Raw genomic sequence first — 12,832 nt, 5'->3', positions numbered from 1 at the left:
TGAAATCCTCCTTGGTTATCATATTTTGCTGAATGGTAAAGGCTTTTATTTAAAAAAAAATGTTTGCATTGCCTTGGTTGTTAGGTTATTAATCATGTTTTGTGCTGTTTAAAAGGTACTAATCAGTGCTAGCATGTTTTCTACTGCTATTTTATAGATTGCGCTTAAAGCTGTTTAATTTTCAATTACATTATTGGTTAAATTGTCTATTACCTTCCTTAGCTATTTTTAAAAAAATACGTACCATATTAGAAATATCAGACACGAAATGTCAGCATCAGAATTGGTACTGGGATATCAGTAAACTAATTTAAAAGTGTCATTTATTATTGCTAATATTACTAGTCAGGAACACTGAATGCTTTAATGTCTGATGGCCTGAAATAAGCAAATCTTCTCCTCCGCTAATATTTAAGAGCATAAAAATAGAGGTGTGAGTCCAATTGCTCTTATGAGTAGTTGTTAGTATATGTACCTATGTTTACGTAAAGCAACAAAACACCCATGTCATCCCTTGATGATTCTCCCACCCCCCTCAAAATACTTTTTTTAAAAAAAAACCACCAACTTTCAGAAGCGCATCTCTTTTTTGAAAGTTCCCCAACCTATCATGAGAGATCTCAAGAAGTTTTATGGATTTCTTCATTTTTCTTCCCTTTGTGTTTTTGTGCTATTTCTGCTGAACCTGAAAATGTTGCTGAGCATGAATATAAGAGCTCAGATGCCCGTGAGGCTAAATAACATTGTAATGTTTGCTTTGTGGCAACGTAAAGTGCCTGGAGACGGGTTCTAATGACGCCTCTCAACATTAAATTGCCCTCTTCTCCCAATCCGCTGTCTGCATGCTGTACAAGATTCTTCCCCTTGGTATTTGGAGTAGAAAATAAAACCAAAGAGGACCCCTTCCTTGGATTCCAGAGCCCAAGGACCCCTCAATTTTGTTTATATATCGGGAACTTGAGCTCAGTTCAGAAGTTGCTGAGTAGCTGCGATCACTGCACCTGAGAGCACTAAGTAAGTCTAGGGCAGGGGTAGGCAACCTTGGCTCTTTTATGACTGGTGGACTTCAACTCCCAGAATTCCTGAGCCAGCTATGCTGAGGGGAAAGGGAGTTTCCACGCTGAGCCATGCTGGCTCAGGAATTCTGGGAGTTGAAGTCCACGAGTCATAAAAGAGCCAAGGTTGCCTGCCCCTGGTCTAGGGAGACAGAGGTTAGGGGGCTCCTGCAACTCTGCCTCCGCCCTCCAGGATCTTGCTGACATCCCCCTTTCCTGTCGCCACTTTCTATTTTCGATTGCCACCTCTCCCCGCCTAGTGAATGCATTGGCTCCGTTTCACTCACAAGATATTGAATTTGAGGAGCTGCACAGCAAGGCTTTCACAGAAACCCTCGATGGCAAACTTGGAGGCTGCGTAGACGTCATTGAAAGGGACACCTGGGAAGGAAGCGGAAGGGATGTAAGTTTTCATAGTTCAGAGTTCCATTTATTCTTATGTTTTTCACACTTAGACCAAACGTCCTTCGTTGCTTTAGGTAGGTTGAATTGAGAATTGAGAAAATGCCATGTGCATGCTCAGAAAACGATGGGATTAGCTGGTTACTATGCATCTTTTTGCCAATGGAAAATGGAAGGTAGGGCCCCTCTAATTTTCAGATAACTTCAGTTTACCTCTTTGTTTTAAGAGAAAAAAAGGCACGCATTCAGACAAAGGCCTAATTTTCAGGCATCATCTCTCTTTTTTTATTTTTCAGGGAGTGCTTCTGAGATCAATACAGAATTCAGGTTTCCACTGAATTGTTTAAAAATTAGTCTAGTTTCCTCCAGAAGTGACAGACTTCCGTTTCCATTCAATGAGGTTAGTCTGTATGGATGGAAATTAGAAGGCTGATGTCCAATAGGCCAAAACAGGGGAAGGCTGATGCTGTTAGCCAGAATTTGACACTCAAATATAAATGTGAGGACTCGTTAGATGGTTGGATACTGAGATCCTGAAATGGGAGGTATACATTACAGCCCTATATAAAGTATTTTATAATGAGAGATGGAAGGAGACCTATAGTCAAGTAAAGCCAGAATTGTGCATTATCTTGACATATGTAGAGCTTCATTTGTCAATGTAAGATGAGCTGCAAGTGTGAAAATTTGAGTTGTTCAGAATATTTTTAATGAGTGTATTCTATCATTGATTTTGAAAGTTGTAATGGGATGTGAAAAGGCCATGAGATCTTTATATCCATAAAAGCTAAGGAGCTAGGCAGGACTAGGCTTTAGAGAGGCATTGATTTCATCTCTACCCCGCCACTCACCAGTCAGAAGTGCCATTCATACCTTGCAATCCCATGACACTGCTGATGACCACAATGTGTCCTTTCTGACGCTGCTTCATTGCAGGGAGCACAGCCTTGATCATGCGGATGGCACCAAAGAAGTTGGTCTCAAAGATGTGTTTCATGGCATCGATGCTGATCGTTTCCAGGGGCCCAATGAGCCCCACACCAGCATTGTTCACTGAGAAACACAAATTCCACAGTTTAAAACATTATCCTCTACTAATCCTCCTAACTTTGTAGTTTCTTGCTCTCCTGCAGCAATGTCCTCTGTGGAGACCACCATTTTGTTTCTGCTTTGGGTTCTGTTGCTCTTTACCTGGATCCCTTTCTTCTCCCCCTCCCCCTCCCCCTCCTCCCCCCCCTCCCCCTCCTCCTCCTCCTCCTCCTCCTCCTCCTCCTCTTCTTCTTCTTCTTCTTTTTCTTCTTCTTCTTCTTCTTCTTCTTCTTCTTCTTCTTCTTCTTCTTCTTCTTCTTCTTCTTCTTCTTCTTCTTCTTCTTCTTCTTCTTCTTCTTCTTCTTCTTTCAAATGCTCTAACAACAGCTCTCATTTCTTTTATAAGAGGAATGGACCGGCTATTCCTAAGAAAAGGGTGGTTTTCCTCCATAGGATTGTCATGGGACATTTTGTAATCAAAGCTCACATGCGTTGCCACTAAGGCCCGGGCTCTCTCAACCGGAAGCAAAGTGACTGCTATGTGGAAGCAACCCTGTGGTTGGGCCTAGCCAATGCAGTTATCACAAGCTAGTTATCATAAGTACTGTATGGCCATACGTAGGTCAAGAAGCTACACTGTAGGGATTCCATAAATGCTTCTTTATTGCTGTAGGGCACATTAACATTAGGTCTTGAAAATTCTCTCTGCTCCATTTTACACTAACATAATCAAAATGGGGTTATTCTGACTATCTTTCTGACATGTCATTTTATCAGTGGACTATGTAATCTCTTTTCTAAGTCCCTCTAATGCAGGGGTGTCAAACTGTCGGCCCACTGGCTGGTTGCATCATGCAAAGGCCACGCCCACCCCAGCTCCAGCAACGTGAAAAAAGTTGTGATACGTCGTGACATGTCACATGATGCAGCGAGTGTGACACCCATGGTCTAATGGCTTGCTCCTTCCTTCCTTCCTTCCTTCCTTCCTTCCTTCCTTCCTTCCTTCCTTCCTTCCTTCCTTCCTTCCTCCCTCCCTCCCTCCCTGGCTTTCTCATACCTTCCCCAAGGTAAATTCTGAATGTTTTTACAAATTACACATCTAGAAAGATGGAAACATAAATTTTCACTTCAGAGGGTGAATCTTCATATCTCAGTGCCTGGATTTGGAACCTCTCAACTGAAGTCGTCCCCTACCTCTTTTTTCCCCCTAGACACATTTTTATCTCATTTGAAAGAAGTATGTCTGCTTTTAAATTATGTTCCTTCTAAAATAATGAAAAATGTCAACTATGCAACACTGAATAAAAACTAATTAAAAAAACAAAATGAGAATTGCCTAGACATTCCCTCAAAGAAAAGAGGAAATCTATTCCAGTTAATTTAGTAGGTAATTGAATGGTTTGTTGTTGTTGTTGTTTTTTAAAAAATCTGATATTTTTCCTGACTTTCCTCCAGAAATATAAGAAGGAGCATACCAATGCTTTTCCCCTCTCCCAATTCATGACTGACTGTGTCTCCAGTCTGCAATCTAACTATGTACCGTGCTGCCTATACTACTTGTGAGAAAGCTGTTTCTAGATAATCAAGTATTTTAGGTCTTCCCAGTCCAATATCTTATAGATGCATTGGAATACAATTTGGTTGGCCATTTTGGAGGTTGGGACTTGTGGTCCACATGTCTGAAAGGCATCCAGTTATAGAAAGTTATTCAATTCTTCTGAACTTGATATTAATTCTGGGATTTTATTCTTTCCACCCCAACAAAATATTACAATATGTAAAGGACACACACACACACATTTGGGCACATCATTGTTTTTTACATGTAGTCCTCAGCTAATGTCCAATTACTTACAATCAGTCTTCACACTTACGACCATCACCACAGTCATGCAATCACAATTTGAGCACTTGGCAAATGGTATGTATTTATGACTGTTGTTTGTGACTTCACTTACAAAGAGCCAAGTAACACCAGCTGCCTGCAATTAGTATAGGTTCGCATCCCAGCAGGCCCAAGGTTGACTCAGCCTTCCATCCTTCCGAGGTAGGTAAAATGAGGACCCAGATTGTTGGGGGCAATAAGCTGACTTTGTAATAATGCCGCTTGGGGTGTGTGTGAAAGCCCTAATAAGCAGGCATATACATAGAATGAAGGCTACTGCTAAGCTTGTAAGCCGCCCTGAGTCTTCGGAGAAGGGCGGGATATAAATGTAATTTAAAAAAAAGTCAGTTTCCCTTAATGACCATGGCACAAAAGTCATAAAATCAGGGATGGAGACATGAAGACTCAATGACCATATTGCTTAGCAACAAAAATTCTGGTCCCAATTGTGATCATAAGTTGAGGACTCCCTGTATTGTAACAGTGTGTTTTTAGACTCACATTTATGAGATGGACAATACACATGCACACAAACACATGCAACTATATTAAAGAGAACGAAATGCAGGTTGCTTCAATAGGCCCTCGGGGTAAAGGGTTTTGAAAAAAATTCCAGAACCAAGGAGAAGCAGAGATGGTTAAATCGGCTCTTTGATCCAAAGAAGAGAATATATTTAATTTTGTTTCTGTTTGGGAATTGATTCTGTGCTTGCAGTAGGAGAAAAAAAACCCTTGGTTTTGTTTTTTGCTGATTAGATAGGTTTGTTGCTATAGAAATGGGTAGCATATACTGTTGTGTAAAGGAAAAAGCTGAGGTTGTTATTTCCTATTGTGCTAAAGAGTGTTGGAAGTTGGCGCCTTTTTCTTTCCTTTTCCCTCTTTACTTCATATTTTCTCTTTTTTTCTTTTTCCCTCCCCCCCAGTTCTATTTTTAAAATTTCTCTTTGTATTTTACACTTTGATAAACTAATATAAATGTATTATATACAGGGCTTTTTTTCTCATAGAACGCTCAGAACGGAGTTCCGGCACCTTTTTTGGGATGGAACCTTGTAGGGTAGGCAAGGCGGGTTGTATGACATGTGTGAGTTCCGGCACATTTTTCTTTTACAAAAAAAGCACTGATTATATATATAAAAAAGAAAGAATTCCAGGACCCATCTCCTTTTCCTTACTTGGTTTGTTTTAGGGCATTCTGTGAACTATTTTACATGCAGTAATTTGGTGGTAGGGATGACAATACTTTGGATCATATTTATGTGCAATCTATGTTGATTAAATATGGCTTTAATTCTGACGCCCAGAGGCATCAGTCGATTGGAAATACGCAATGCTAGTATTTTAGTCTACTCATTGTATCTCAAGAGTTCTCTTCCAGTGTGGAACTGAGTTGGAATTTGGCAATTTGTTAGCTTGCACGCACGCAATACAATCTGTTTTGTGCGTTTGGAAAGTTAACATTGTCTTGGCCATAAACCATCACAGTCTCGAAAAGCAGGTGAAGAAAAAAAAGATGTTTTGAAACATCTGTTTTAAAGTTATTACAGGATTCTGGACCCTCTACTGTGTATCACATAGAGAATATTATATGTAAAAGACTTGGGATAAACTGTCAGAAATATTAACAGCCGATGTTATCTAACACCACGTCCATCTCCAGGAGGCTCAAGTCACCTTGGGAAGAGGCCAATTCTCAAGGACAGAAGGGCAAACAAGAATCCGGGATCAGGCTTAGCCTTAGAGGAAGGGGGAATTATGAAATTTCCAATCCAGCACTCCCTTCACTCAAGCCCAATAAGGAAAGCTCCAGGATTTGAGTTTGAGCTAGGATTATGAAAGACAGAAATGCAAAACCCATCAAATAAACCTTCTGGGCTGCTGTTTGGTTGGAAGGAATTTGGGGCAGCACCCATCCCAGCTTTCCTTCCTCCTGAGAACTGGTGCAATGCAGTGCAATACTCAAAGCAATCTTTTCTCAACCTGAGCAACTTTAAGATGTGTTGGACTTCAACTCCCAGAATGCATACTGGGTGAGGAATTCTGGGAGTTGAAGTCCACAAGTCCTAAAGTTGCTCAGGTTGAGAAACCCTGGTTTAGAACAACCTTTCTCAACCTGGCCACCTACAGATTGTATTTCTGATCATCGGTATAGTTGGTCACGTATTGTATAAATAGCATAGCATATGAGTGCTGCAGCACAGCCACTCTGAAATTATGGAACTTGCATGCATCAGTATAATAACACCAGCTGCCTGCAATTAGTGCACGTTCGCATCCCACCAGGCTCAAGGTTGACTCAGCCTTCCATCCTTCCGAGGTAGGTAAAATGAGGACCCAGATTGTTGGGGGCAATTAAGCTGACTTTGTAATAATGCCGCTTGGGGTGTGTGTGAAAGCCCTAATAAGCAGGCGTATACATAGAATGAAGGCTACTGCTAAGCTTGTAAGCCGCCCTGAGTCTTCGGAGAAGGGCGGGATATAAATGGAATTAAAATAAAATAAATAAATAAATAAATAATTTAATATCAAGTACAATTCCCCTTAGCTTTCTATTATAAATGTGAGTAACCCACAGCCTATGTAGAAAATCTTTCCTCCAGAACACCTACCTAACACATCCAGCTGTTTCTCAGGAAGGCTGTTAATGCATTCAGCTACAGATTCATCACTACAGACATCAAGGCGCTGAATGGTGAGGGTCTGGTTGAGTGTGTCCCCCGCTGCTGCCTCCAGCTTGTCCTTTTTGCGCAGGTCACGCATTGTGGCAATGACTAGAAGGAAGAAAGAGCCTAAATGCAAATTGCTCATTTTATATGGATGGGGGCGGGGAGGCTGAGACTTTAAAAAGTGGACAGGAAGAAACCTTTATACAAGGAATGTCGGAATTATTTATCTATTAAGACCTGTAAAATAACTTAAAGAAAATAGTAACAATGACATGGAACGTGATGAAGACAATGAAAAAAAATTAACCCAGTACCCTTGCATATATAATTAGCCATTCCAAGGGAAACCTGGAACAGATTTGACTTGAAAACATGGTTGGAATGCAGCATTAGTAATTTTCTTAGGTCTCCATAGTTATAGAGTCTTAACAACAAAAAAGCTAGTCTTATTTTGAATCCATTGGATAATGGGGTATTATTGTAGATTGTGATGTTAAAGAAACTAATTTGAATATAAAAAGGATAGTTTGTTTATTATAGAAGAATGGGTGTCTAAAGTTTAGAATCTTGCAGAGATGTCTAAGATTTTTTGTGTATTTGAAGGATCATTCACAGGAAAGATATATTTCAGTTTGGAGGAGATGGATAGATTATATTCAGAACAAATATGGGACTAAAAAGTTCCATTTAGCTTATGAGTAGATTTTAGTGGGATATTGTTATTGGTACTTTGATTGTAGTTATGTTAAAGGGGAGTTAAAGCACATTATGAATTTGGTTAATTGTATACTTGCATAATTTTTATTTAGAATATGATTATTATAACCATAATCCTGTATTTAGCTCTGGGAAGTGGGGTGTGTGGAAGTGGGTGGTTTTGGGGTGGGGGGGATTTGGGGGTAAAACTTTGTTTTTGTAAAACTTTTCAATAAAAACAAAAAAAAAGCTGACTGAGATTGTGTGCCTGTCTGTTTTCTGTCTTTCTCCTTGCCTACTTACCAGGATGCATGGTTCACATATTACGCTGTCTTGGAGAGTTCCAGCGCAATTATTATTACAAATACAGGAAGTCCTCGACTTACAGCAGTTCGTTTAGTGACCGTTTGAAGTTACAGCGGCACCGGAAAAAGGGATTTAGGACCGATTTTCACACTTACGGCCATCGCAGCCTCCCCATGGTCACGTCATCAAAATCTAGACGCTTGGCGACCGACTCATATTTATGACCATTGCAACCTTTTCCCATCTTCTGAGAAGCAAAAATTCGTGGGGAAGCCACTTAGCAACTGCGTTACTAACTTAACCACTTAACAGCGAACGGCAAGAAAAGTCGTAAAATGAGGCAAAGCTCATTTAAACACATGTCTCACTTAGCAACCTAAATATTGGGTTCAATTATGGTCCTAAGTCGAGGACTACCTGTGATAATAAGCCATCTGAGTATTGTTAAGAACACCTCCTCAATACTTTCTTGGGGAGATGGCAGCAAAGATTGGAGGCTACAAGGAGCCACAAGGCTGGGGATGCTGGTTGTTCAGAGAGCTCTCCCTGCCAGACAGTCTCTTCTGTTGTGCAACAGAAGGTCCGGACTACCTACGGGAGCACCTTCTGCCAACGTCAACACCCCACCGCCCTGTGCGCTCCCACAGAGAGGGCCTCCTCAGGGTGCCTCCGGTCAGGGAATGTCGGCTGGTGGCCCCCAGGGGGAGGGCATTCTCAGTGGGTGTGCCAGCCCTCTGGAACTGCTTACCAACCGAAATCCGGATGGCCCCCGACCTCCGCACCTTCCGGCGCGACTTGAAGACTTACCTATTCCAGCAGTCCGGCCTGGCCTGATAACTCTAATTGGGGTCCCAGTTTGTTTTGATTATTGTTTTTCAATACTGTTTCATTATGTTTGCCTATCTTACTCTGTACACCGCCCCGAGTCCCTCGGGAGAAGGGCGGTTTATAAAAACAAATAAATAAATAAAATAAACAGACAGTATCAGCCAACCAAAGTCCAGAAGTGCTGCTCAAAGGAGAGAATACTGGCTCTGGGCCAGGGTTCAGCAGGGTAATTGAGGATTCATGTTTTGTAAGCTTCTTAAGGGTCATGATGCCAAATCCCTCTGTGTCTAATCTCTTCTTTGAGGGTGAACTCTGTACATGCGGTGTGTGCCTGTGTGCTGCAGGCAGACAAGGGAGAATTTGTTGTAAAGAGTAGGAACACACTAAGACCCATTCTTCCTCCTCTCCCTTCTGCTTCTCTAGATTTTCTGCATACATTTATCTGCGTGCCCTCTTTTGAGACAATTATACGTATATATGTTCAAGCATATGTTCATGTGTAAGAAATTATATAAAAAAATAACTTTCTGTACATGATATAGTTGAACATATAGAGCAGACATGTCAAACACAAGGCCCGGGGGCTGGATCTGGCCCGCAAAGTGGTTTCATGCGGCCCGCGAAGCCAACCTGGAAACAGTGAGGGAACAGCCCCCACTGCCTTGGTCCTGGCCCAGAGACCCTCCTTCTGCCAGAGACCCTCAGATCTGCCCCACTCCTTCCCAGGCCCCCATAGGCACCCTTGATGCGAACCATGTAGAGCTGACCACGCCCACCCAGTAGGCCATACGCACTCTAGCCACGCCCACCCAGTAGGCCACGCCCCACCCTGGCCATACCCACCCGGCCCCTTGAGGGCAACCGCAATGCTGATGCGGCCCTCAATGAAATTGAGTTTGACACCCCTGATATAGAGGGGGAGAAAGGGGGGATACCCATTATTATTAAGCCCCCAGTGTATCTGCTAATGTCTCCTTTGCTTTGAATTTTTTAAAGTATTTAATTGAAATAAAACTGAATAACTGGAAAGTAGTACGTAACTTCTTTCTTTACAGGAAGTCCTTGGGCCCATCCATACAGGCTGAAGAGGCATTTTAGGTACCTGCAGGCAGCCAGAAAGGGCATCTATCTTTCAAGAAAAAAAAAGAACAAAGAAGGGATAGGATAGCATCCTTTGGCTAGAAGTGGCAACTGGGGCACCTTCCCTAGTTTGTATTTTCAATGTCTTTCTGGGGTACTTCTTGTGTTTTTCTGGGATCTGCTAAGCACAACGAGCTAAAAATGCCTATAGTCTAACCACATATATTATATTCCCATTCCATGCTGGTAGTAAAAGGTGAGGCCGATTAGACTCAATGCCTAGAGCCAGTCAACGAGTTTCTCTGGAAGTGAGATTAATTGTATATGTCTTGATTCACATTCCTCTGGATTTTAAATAATAGTTATTATATCTTTGTAGTTTAGTCTTCACAACGTACCAAATTCTGAAATGTAGATTCTGATTTATTATCATGCAACAGAACTCTATCATTCTAAGCCCCCCCTTTTTAAATTGAATTTAGTTTTTAGTTCTCATAGTTGAAGAAAAATGACTTTAAATATTACAATAGGTTTTCTTCTACTGTCTTTGCTCTGACATTACTCTTATTCACGCAGCCAACCCATAACTTGCCTCTTTGATATCCCATTAAGCCCCTTTCCCCCTTTTTCTTCTCATTACATTTTCTTCTCATTTCTTCTCCCATATAATTTAATGGAACAGAAATGGATTATCTGCCAGGGGAATGTAAATGAGAGGGGAAAAAAAGATTAATAGGAAATTCTAAATTCCTCTGGCAATGGTATTTATGATTATGTGTGGGTTATATATATATAATATATAACATCCTTTGTGCATATAACGGGTATAAGCTGTGAAAATTACTTGCTAAGCATCTTAGTAAAGGCTCATATAACAATTACAGAGGATTGGTAGTTTTGTCTAGTGGTTAAGGCAGTGGGCTAGAAACCAAGAGACTGTGAGTTCTAATCCCACCTTAGGCATGAAAGCTACCTGGACAACTTTGGGCCAGTCACATTCTCTTTCCCCCCAGCCCATTTCACAGGATTGTTGTTGTGGGTAAAATAGGAGGAGGAAGGAGTATTAGGTATGTATGCCACCTTAAGTTATAAAAATAAGGTGGAATAAAATAAATAAACAAATAAATGAAACAATTCATCAGTACCGTAGCTATTTTCTTATCACAAAAAAGCCCTTCCATGAAATTTTTGAGACATTTGTCTATGTCAGGGGTGTCAAACTGCTGGCCCATGGGTCGGATGCGTTACACAGAAGCCGCACTCACCCCTTTGCCAGCAATTGCAAAACTGTCCCGATACATTGTGCGACGTCACGTGACGTTGCAAGTTTGACCTGTCTGGTCTATGTGGCATGTACTTCTATCCAGCATGCCCTCTATTGTTGTGCATTCAACATTTTTATCACTGCACACTTTTAGTGTACATAAAGTACAAATGTAAGTTCCCCAAGGCACGCTTGTTGTCTTAAGCTTGTAAGCTTTCATTCCTTTTTTTAATTGAAAAGTTTTACAACACATTTTTTTAACAAAACAAAAACCCTCCCAACCCCCTCCCCTCTCTCCAACCTTCCCCAACACCTCCCTCCCTTCCCCCTCCCCCCTCCCCGACTTCCCAGAGGTAAATACAGGGTATAAAAATACAAACAATCATAATCTACCTTATGCAAACAACAATAAACTATTAAATCTATCGCACTTTAACTCTTATAAAATAACTACAAGCAATATAAATATCACATCAATACTTGTAAGCTTTCATTCCTGATGCCCATTGGATTCATTGTGTCCATGATCACCCAGTTACTTGTCAGTAACACTTTTTGCTAAAAGGCCGCCTCCTGTGGCAGACAAAGAAAGGCAGAACTGGAGTGGAAGGTTGGAGGAGAGGGAATTGTTGGCATCGTGACATTCTTATGATTGCCAAGTCTCCTGGCATCTGAGCTTGGTTACACAAGTAGCCTTTGGAGGTAGTCTGCATCACACCCAGCCAGTTTGTTGAGTAAAGGGCAGTTAATGTGACAGTATGGATAAGTATGGGGAAATGAAGAGGATGCAGCACGTGAAGCTGAAGACCCAACAGCATACAAAGTAGTCAAAAAGGCAAGGATGCAAAAAAACAAAAGTAGGTTGAATATAATATTGGAATTCAAGTGGCCTTCTGACTTGGGGGTAACTTTGCAAAGTGGTCTTGAGCTGAGTTGATAAAGGAAGAGCTGAAAAAGCTCACTGGATATTGGGGAACAGCCCAAATGTTACGCAGAATCCTGAGAAAAGAAGCTGAGTGAATCAAGGGAACTGATGGAGCCAGGCTGCATACGTCTAATTCTCCAGTTAGCTATCACCCCCACCTCTAGATTTTCCCTTTCTGAAAAATCTTTCATGCCTTTTATCCCACTTTAACTTACCCCATCTAGAAAGATCAGAGTGTCCAGCCCTCTGAGTAGTGTGTCTCAGTTATCCCACCCCCTTTCAGATACCCTGATCTCACCATGGAATCGCCTTTCTGGATCCCGTGCTAGTTGCACAGCCATGCACAGTCCGATGCCTGAGGAGCAGCCAGTAATCAGCACGGTGCGTGGAGCTGCCTTGGCCATAGCTGAGCTGCAGTGAAGTGTGCCCGAAAGGATCAGGCTGGAAAGTAACAGAAAAACCCATCATGTGATCCAGGGATCAGCTGAAGGCTTGAGAGGGTGACAAGATGGAGGCAGTGCCTAACTCCTATAGGCAGATGATTAACCTTCCAAACCTGTATCGGTCTTTCCCAAAGCTCCTCTATTTCTTCTTCCTTTTCAGCAGCTCCATCTTTGCTCAGCACTGGAGGGCCATGAATGCAGCCTACTCACGTGAATAGAAACTCTTTAAAAACTAAAGAGAGAGAGAGAAAAA

At 41.6% G+C, this 12,832-nt stretch overlaps 1 protein-coding gene across 1 annotated transcript in view; it reads right to left on the bottom strand.

Annotated features, from left to right (window-relative positions):
* RDH8 (retinol dehydrogenase 8) overlaps positions 1–12,540 on the bottom strand; it is a gene marked incomplete at its 5' end in the record, with an annotated part of 18,698 nt that extends 6,158 nt beyond the window's left edge. The window contains 4 exons of the mRNA XM_083352770.1: positions 1,343–1,436; positions 2,331–2,510; positions 6,981–7,142; positions 12,435–12,540. Of these exons, the coding sequence (XP_083208896.1) occupies positions 1,343–1,436; positions 2,331–2,510; positions 6,981–7,142; positions 12,435–12,540 (542 nt within the window). The remainder of the gene's footprint in view (positions 1–1,342; positions 1,437–2,330; positions 2,511–6,980; positions 7,143–12,434) is intronic.
* Between the last annotated feature and the right edge of the window lie 292 nt (positions 12,541–12,832).

The sequence above is a fragment of the Vipera ursinii genome (genome assembly GCF_947247035.1).
Source record: "Vipera ursinii genome assembly, chromosome: 2".
In the NCBI taxonomy this organism is placed as follows: domain Eukaryota; kingdom Metazoa; phylum Chordata; class Lepidosauria; order Squamata; family Viperidae; genus Vipera; species Vipera ursinii.
Note: the sequence above shows the minus strand (reverse complement) of the source record. Positions and strands in the feature narration are given on the sequence as shown.